The sequence below is a fragment of the Brassica napus genome, chromosome C6 (genome assembly GCF_020379485.1).
Source record: "Brassica napus cultivar Da-Ae chromosome C6, Da-Ae, whole genome shotgun sequence".
Taxonomy (NCBI): domain Eukaryota; kingdom Viridiplantae; phylum Streptophyta; class Magnoliopsida; order Brassicales; family Brassicaceae; genus Brassica; species Brassica napus.
Window position 1 is genome coordinate 38,782,854 of NC_063449.1, and position 9,029 is coordinate 38,791,882.

Here is a 9,029-nt window from a genome sequence, read left to right on the forward strand (position 1 = left end):
CCTCCTTGCGGCCATGGATGGTTTGATGTGGCCGACGGACTTTCTCCTCTTGTCTTGTATGTATTGGGCCGGTCTTGGACCGAGCCTGGTTAATGGCAATCCACTCCATGATTTATAACACTCCCCCTTGGATGCCATAACCATACATGATTCGTAGTACGCTTCATGTTGCCTCATTAAAACCTTTTCAGGAAAACCCAGTGGGACAAAACCATGATGAAGGAAAAAGAGTACAACACGCACTACTCCCCCTGATGTGAACCTCAGTGTAGGTTCTACATTCTACGCATCTTGGAGCGTGATATTTCCTGTATGTATAGGATGGGAGTATTTGGCCAAGTTCATTACTAAGCCGTATCTAGATCACTTCGACCTCTTAGGTCATTTCTCATGTCTTTTGACATCGAGTGTCCCGGTAAAGCATATGTGCTAAGCAATGTGAATCACATTGTCCTCGGAGATCACTTATTGGGTCTTTGCAAATCGTGTTTGCATATGTCCATAGTTTAGACGTGATCGTCTACTCTTAATTCTTTACTATGGTCGGATAAACCAAGTACTCATGGACAATTTACTAAACATGGTTATCATGAACCTATGTCTCGGTGTATCTTTTATACACAGATGTATATCAATGGCTTTATAATTTTCCCATATTATGGCTTATTGGCCAAAACATATTCATGATCCGTACATATGGTCATCGATCTTTCTTGCTTTAGGCAATACCATATGTATTTATCTCGGACATTGCAGTCCTTTATCCATCTTTTGATGGTGTCTCATGACTTCTGTTGCTGTGGATTATATCACACGCTGAAATATATATTATTAGGTCATAGATCTTGGCTCTTACAAGCTTATGGATTATAATACATTTGTATCCGGTTGATCTTTTGTCTCTACCATCCCGTGATCAAGAAGAAGGGCTAGACGCCTTTTAGTCACAAAAGGCGGACGTGTCTAGCAAAAGAGCCAGACGTTCTTTGCTTAAGAGTCGGACGCCCTTAGACGGACAGAGTCGGACATCTTTAGTTTGAAGGGCCGGGGCCGGACGCTTTTGGTCGGACACCCACATAGATTTATTCTATGCCTACTAACCTCCTTAAGGTTTAGTGTAATCACAAGGAATTTCAAATATATGGACTGTATTGAATTGTCTTTTATACAACTCCAAGATTATGTCGTGATCAATTTCTTTTACATACTATATGCAGCTGCTTTTCAGTCCATGAATCAGCCTAGGAACGAAGCTGTTCTTTCATCTTATCCAGTGATCCATATGCTGCTTACTACATCATTTTATCTAATTTCTTTCTTATGACCAGACCACTGTCAATTTCGAAAATCTGTAACAGCATCCACCACATAGGAGTTTATCTCCTTATAATCTGTTTCTTTGATCTCTGTGAGTACCTTGTGTAACAAGCTATAATCTAATGCTGTTAAGTAGGAAGACATGAACACTCTTAGACCTCGTGATCATGTGCCTTCTCCCACGGTTTCTTTATCTCACAAGATCCATCTATTTCACTGGTTTGTCAGATGGCGTTTCTGTATATGTATATGGCTAATACGCCCATCTCTCTTTTAGATACTTTGAACCTCCACGTTTTATCTTTTCTAATCTCTATGATCTTTTATGATTGTATGAGTACTCTTTCGTGGGTTCATGATCCTCGTTCATTTCTTTATGTTCAAGTGCTATAACTTTATGTATCTTTATATAAATGTGTGTGTGTGTCGACACTTTCATGTGTGGTTCCATTATGTTCCAGACATGATCTGATCACTTTGAAATTTCATTATCCAGGACCTTTGTTACCTAGTAGCTTGGCGTCCCAAGACTACATGGTTTGGTATCTTAGATGTGTAGCTGCGCAGCCTTTTCTCAATGTCTGGTATGGTTTCTCTTATAATCTCGGATCTGTATTCTATGCACCATTTTTCTGAGATTCCTTTATCTTATGGAACACTTGGTCTATCTTGTATAGACTCTATAGCAACTTGATTATGTCTCTTCTAGGACATTCATTTGGTGCTAAGCTGGTTTTCTTTTCTTTTCTCGGGTCAGTGTCTGGCATCTCAATTAGCTTCTCAATTAGATAGCTTTGTTTGGACGTCTTAAATCATAATGTATAGTCCGAGGATCTTTGCCAAGACAATGATGGTTAAAACCATTCTTATCATTCTTTTATAATTCTTTGTTTGCTCTTTATACCAGCTTATAGCTTTCTCCTTATGATGTTGGATATATGGATTCATTGATCATGCAATCCGTACCTGGCCACTATTTTGATCACCCATGTTTTGGCTCTCGGTCCTTTTAATTTCGTGGAGAAAGTCCTATTTTTATATATTCCCAATCCTCTTCTGAGGTTCCATCTTTAGGCGGCACATATATGTATGTGGTGGTTTATTCAAAATCTCTTAAGATGGTGTATGTCTGGTTTCATGACCCGTATATAATCTGAGATGGGAATATCTATGCTCACTTATATGGCCTGATGCATATTATCATTCTATACATGTAAATTCATAATGTCCCCAAGCTTATAGACTGTAGAATCTTGGTCTTATAGATAATGGCTTACATGGCCGAACCTTTATAGGTAATGGCCTCTCTGGCCGGTTATGGCCCTTGCGTCCGACCTGTTCATAACATGGTCTCTTTGTCCGAGTAATGGCCTTATGGTTTGGCCGTTTTAAAACATGGCCTCTACGGCCGAGGAATGGCCTTTTATGGCCGAGCCATTTATAACATGGTCTTTAGACCATAGTGGTACACGAACTTGTAGTATTGATCATGGGTTTATCCTCTCACCCCCTCATGACCATACTATAAGGTCGTGGTGCTTGGGACAATTAAGCCTAATGAGTTTCCCTTTGTGTACATGTTTCACACCGTGAGATCTTTTACGGGATAACTCTGTGCCTTTTTCAATCTTTGCATCAAGTTTAGACTTTAGGATGGCTAATCTTATCATGCCATATAGTGTAAAATTTCGTGGTGTATTTCAATACGGTCACCACGGATCTTGCCTCTCATTATACTGATCTATAGCATAGTTTAAATCAGTAGAGATCATTAGGTATAGTCTCGACCACTTTCTTATAAGGTCTTAGGCGTTTATTTTTCTTTCTTTGAATCCAAAGGAACTTGTTTCCTTCTGTTTGCCCATTGTTTCTATTTAGAAACCATATTATCATAACTCAATGGGTCACATATTATTGGGTGTGTATAATGCCTTATAGGCAATTCCTTTAGCCATAGTTTCTTTACTTAGGTTTACTATACCGCTTTCATGATTTCTTACTTGGTATTATGTCCTTTAGGAAAAAATAGAATCATTCATATGTTCAAGTAAGATCATGCAAGATAATGAACTCAAAATCAATTCTTATTATATATATATAAAATCGTGAAACATCAAAGCAAATCATAAAGCAATAAGACAAGTCGTATCGAAATTTAGTCTTTGAGACAATCAGAAGTCTCAAAGTCCATCTGGTCATCTTTAGCAATGTCGGAATCATTATCGGCCTCATATCCGGAATCGTGAACCATGTGAGCCTCCGGGTTTTTGTTCTTCAGACTTTCTTGGTAGAGCTCACATAAGTGCTTAGGGGTTCTACAGTTCTTGGCCCAATGGTTTCCCATTCCACATCTGTGACAAACGGATTTGGTCGAGTAAGACGGTTTGGATATGCCGCCTCGACCACGGCCATAACTGCCTCGGCCACGACCATAATTGGAACCACGACCACGGTTATTGTGGTTTCCTTTCCGGCCGGTCGAGTAGTTGTCTCGGCTGTTCGAGCAATTGTCACGGCCACGTCCCTTGCAACCACCACGGACATTGCCGTGTGATCTCTTATTGTTTTGGACATAATTGCACTCGTTGGGTTCTTTCTTTTCAACCTCATTAGCTTCCGGTAATGGTGCTGTTCCAGAAGGTCTAGCTTCACTGTTTTTCATCAGGAGCTCATTGTTTACCTCGGCCAGAAGCAGACACGAGATCAGATCAGTATATGTGGTGAAACCTTTCATTCTGTACTGCTGTTGCAGTATCACATTCGATGAATGGAATGTAGAGTAAGTCTTCTCAAGTAACTCTTCTTCAGTTACTACTTCACCACAAAGTCTCAGCATCGAGACCGTCTTAAATAAGACTGAATTGTACTCATCCACTGACTTATAATCCAAGAATCTAAGATTCTTCTAGTCGTTTCTAGCCTTTGAAAGTAACACCGTTTTCTGGTGATCATATCTATGCTGTAAAGCATCCCAAAGTTCTAGTGGATTTTCCATCGTGATGTACTGATCTTTTTAGACCTTCAATGAGGTGATGGCGTATAATACTTATGGCCCTGTACCGATTCTTATCGGTCTCATTGTTGCCCTTGATGATAGTATCACCAAGTCCCTTTGACCTTAGACTGATCTTTGTATCTAGCGCCCACTGCAAGTAGTTATCTCCGGAGAGATTAAGGGCTGCATAGTCTCTGTTTGAGATTTTCGACATCTGAATCACATCATCATTCAAAATTAAGTTTCACAATGTGATCATGTGGCCGCAAGATAGTCAACAAGCTCGGCCACAAATATGTCTTACACATTTATGAAAATCAAGCAATCTAATCGACCATGGTGCGAAACAATCATCAAGCTACACGGCCTTGTAGTTCTACTTAATGCAAACGGTTTCAAGAATTTATAAACTACATGCTGGTCGATCCCTTTTAAACAGTATGAATGCAATTCATATTCAGATTCGAGTTTAAACAATCCTAGCAATATTTCTAGGTGATCAAACAAACAATCAAGGTTCAAATCAAACAATTAAAACCGATTTTCTAAATTAGTGTTTTTAGGAGATTTCGAAAACTTTGATCTTTGATCAATGGAGTTTGATTTGAGATTCAAAATCATTAAGACTTTGATTTTAATTGATCAATGGATCAATCTCGAATTATGGTTTAGGGGATCAGACTTATTTGATCTATTTGTCCTAAGGCTTTCATCTTTAGAGATTAGTTTTAGGGTTTCAATCTTTACAAACAATCAGGTTCGATTCATGTTCTCAGAATTAGGATTACCTTTGTTTTGCAGATTGTAGAAACCGGACCTCCAAGATGAACGGATGAACCTCGGACGCGGGCTGCGACGCGGACGCGAGCTGTCTTCTTCCTATCGGGTCTTGAGCTGGTTGATTGGGAACTCAAGATGGCTGTGATGCGAACTGGAAAATGAGGTCGTCTAGGATCAGGAACACCTTAGGGCTGGAGCTGATTGGGTGCTGACGAGCTGGAACGCAAGTAAAAACAATTTAGGGTTCTTCGGGATTAGGGTTCCAAAAGATCAAGACGGCGCCGCGTATTGTTTCTACGAGTGTGGGCGCGTCTAAGATCGGATCGACAAACGGTTTGCGCTGATGGATTCGTCTCGTCAAGAGCTTCAAGATTATATGTGGCTCGTCGTCTGATTCCTCGGGGTTGGAGAGATCGATCGATTTTAAGTTGCGCCTGGTTTAGGGTTTATGTGTGACGGATTTTAGGCTAGGTTTTGTCTCAGGGTTTTGGAGTCTATCGTGCTGATAACGTGTTGTAAATAGAAGGTTTGAGACTGAATATTTCTGTGTTATTATTAATGATCAAGGGGGTTCCTTTATATAAGGATTACAAGATGAAGATAAAAGGAAAGAGTACAAATCCTAATCCAATAGGAAAACTAGTAAAACATAGAAAATGAAAACATCCTAAGTTCTAAGTCGGCTAGGTCATTGGCCGACTATCTCTCCTCCTTGCGGCCATGGATGGGCTTGATGTGGCCGACGGGCTTTCTCCTCTTGTTTTGTATGTATTGGGCCGGTCTTGGGCCGGACCTGGTTAATGGCAATCCACTCCATGATTTATAACATAGATGAATTAATATATTAAAACCAAAATTATTTGAAATACCTCTATAAACAACTAGGGGATAACTATAAACAAGAGAATTTAAGACAAGTGTTATTGGTTTATTTATTTTGATTGATTTATAAATTCTTATAGTAAATATACAGATTTTCAAACTTTTTCGGATTAGTATTTTACAAATCCGGAGGTTTTCCCTCGGATTTGAATATTTGTATTTTTAACAAAAAAAATCTATACAAATCTATTCAAATCTATTATAAAATCAAATCTATTAATATATTTGTATTATTGAATAACATTTGATTTGAAGTAGAATTTATAAATCATAAAGCCAATAATACTTGATTTCAATACAAATTTTAAAATCATATAACCATCCATTAAAATACACCAACCAATAACTCTCGTTTAACGTTAAATCAATTAACATTTGTGACACAATGGATAACTTCTAATCAGAACGTGTAACTTGGGAGTATGTTTTACTGTTACCCCAAATTAAAGTTGGGTTTGTTTGTTTTTTTTGCACAATAACGAACTGAAAACTAAAGAAGAGTGGTTTTATTTGCTAGGTAAAGTCCATGGTCAAATAGTATTTCAAATACAAACAAGAAGACCAAGAAAGTGATGTAGAGAGTAGTCGTGTTGTGTTCAAAAAAAAAAAAAGAGTAGTCGTGTACGTTCAACAAAAAGACCTTCCAAAAAAAGAAAAAGAAAAAGAAAAAGAGTAGTCGTGTAAATAGCGTTCACACATCGACCACACGACATGTTGAACATCTTCAAAGATATGTGTGTATAAATTTTCTCATAACTCAAGACAATGGCGCAGAGGGTAATAGAGAGATGAGAAGTGTACCAAACTACCACCATCCTTACACCTTCTTAATCTTTGTCTTCATTTTGTTTCCAGCCTTGGGTGTCTCTGCCAGCACACTGTCGGCTACAGAATCTCTCACTATCTCAGGCAACAAAACCATCATATGTCGTAGTGAACTTTTCGAGCTCGGTTTCTTCACTCCCGCGTCAAGTTCTCGTTGGTATCTCGGGATTTGGTATAAGAAAATCCCTACCAGAACCTACGTATGGGTTGCAAACAGAGACACCCCTCTCTCTCACTCCAACGGATCTCTCAAAATATCCAACAATAACCTCGTCATTTTTGATCATTCCAATAAACCTGTTTGGTCTACTAACCTAACGGGAGGAAATGTGAGATCTCCAGTGGTGGCAGAGCTTCTCGATAACGGCAACTTCGTCCTCAGAGACTCCAACAATAACGAGTACTTGTGGCAGAGTTTCCATTTTCCGACAGACACTTTACTTCCCGATATGAAACTGGGTTGGGATCTCAAAAGCGGAAGAAACAGATTCTTGAGATCCAGGAAAGCCCCAGATGATCCATCAAGCGGGGATTACTCGACTAAATTCGAAACCAGAGGGTTCCCAGAGGTTTACGTATGCAGCAAAGAGTCTATAGTGTACCGGAGCGGTCCATGGGATGGAATCCGGTTTAACGGCATACCGGAGGTAAGACCAGTTGATTACCTAGTTCTAAATTTCTCAGCGACTGATGAAGAAATAACTTACTCATACCATATCACAAAAAACAACATTTACTCGATCTTAACCCTAACCCCCACCGGATTATTACAACGATCAACTTGGGTTGAGAGACTACAGAGTTGGAGACCATTATGGTACTCACCAAGGGATATATGCAATAACTACAAACAGTGTGGGAGTTATGGTTATTGTGATTCCAACACCTCACCAGTTTGTAACTGTATCCACGGGTTTAAGCCGAGAAATAAGTGGGATCTGAGAGATGATTTTGATGGTTGCGTGAGGAAGACGAGGCTGAGCTGTGACGGTACTGATGGGTTTGTGAGGTTGAAGAATATGAAGTTGCCGGATACTACAAAGACAATAGTGGACAGAGGAATTGGGATAGAGGAGTGTGAAGCACGGTGTTTAAAACATTGCAATTGTACGGCGTTCGCTAATACGGACATTCGTAATGGCGGGTCGGGATGTGTGATTTGGACCGGAGATATGTTGGATATCCGATACTTTGCCGAGGGAGGTCAGGATCTCTACGTCAGACTAGCAGCTGCTGATCTCGGTTAGTTCTTTGTCATTTGCGTTTTAATGGGTTACTAGATTTTGACCCGCACTTTTTTTGGATTATATTATAATACAAAGTCTTATTATATCGAAAATATAATTTTTAACAGTTATATAATCTACGAATTAGTTTATTTGAGATTTTATATGTACACTTTTACGTGAGTTTCTTTTAGTCATGAGAATTATATCCGGATCAAAAAAACAAACCGAACCGACCCGAAAATATAGGTTTAAGTTCAGGTCCAGAGAAGATAACCTATTGGGTTTTTTCTGGACCCGCAGGTCTTTGTTTGAGTTCGGGTCCTATCCTAGACCCGATCATAAATATGTTGTGTTTATTAGGTATATTTGGATATTTCGAATATGTTTCCGGTATTATGGATATTTTTTTTAAGTTTTTGGTTTACGATTATAGTTTTTGATTTCAGATAAATTTAATTTCAAATTAAAAAAAAATCGGTATTTTTCAGCTCATCGTGTCAGATTTTGAATAAGATTTTGAATTTTTAGATATTTTAATTTTTTGGGTATTTGTTTGGAGTTTCGAATATTTTTCAGATTTTTTAGATATTTCGATTTTTTTTAGGATCTTAAATACCAGAACATATGTGGACCCATTACGTCCATATCCGGTCCAACAACCTTTTGATTTTTTTTTTTGCTTAACTGTGAATATCATATATATGAATAAAGCTTACAAAAGAGTTTATAAACTAGACTTTTGCTAGCAAGGCAAAAAGAGAGAAAAAACATGCTAGCAAAAATAGAGAGAAAAACAAAGGCACTTGGCTATATCAACCAAAGGACCATGAGGTTCTTGAATTCCTTTCTGGTCTTACGAGCAAGAGATTGTGTTTCTTATCGTTCTGTCAACGAGCTGTGATGTTAGGAGTTTTCAAGGCTCCTAAGACAAATGTTGTAGTATAGTGATTGTCGAACCAGTTCTGAGAGATATCAAAGCACTGAGAATGCAAATACTCACT

At 38.7% G+C, this 9,029-nt stretch overlaps 1 protein-coding gene across 1 annotated transcript; it reads left to right on the plus strand.

Annotated features, from left to right (window-relative positions):
- The first annotated feature begins 5,639 nt into the window (after positions 1–5,639).
- On the plus strand, positions 5,640–8,476 carry LOC106426205 (receptor-like serine/threonine-protein kinase SD1-6). Its single transcript, XM_048760202.1, has one exon. It carries the CDS (start codon positions 6,763–6,765, stop codon positions 8,044–8,046), a length of 1,284 nt encoding a protein of 427 aa, XP_048616159.1. The 5' UTR covers positions 5,640–6,762; the 3' UTR covers positions 8,047–8,476.
- Positions 8,477–9,029: the final 553 nt, after the last annotated feature.

Bases quoted from the DNA above. Each gene is read 5' to 3' on its own strand.
- LOC106426205 (XM_048760202.1), top strand. From the start codon at position 6,763: ATGAGAAGTGTACCAAACTACCACCATCCTTACACCTTCTTAATCTTT.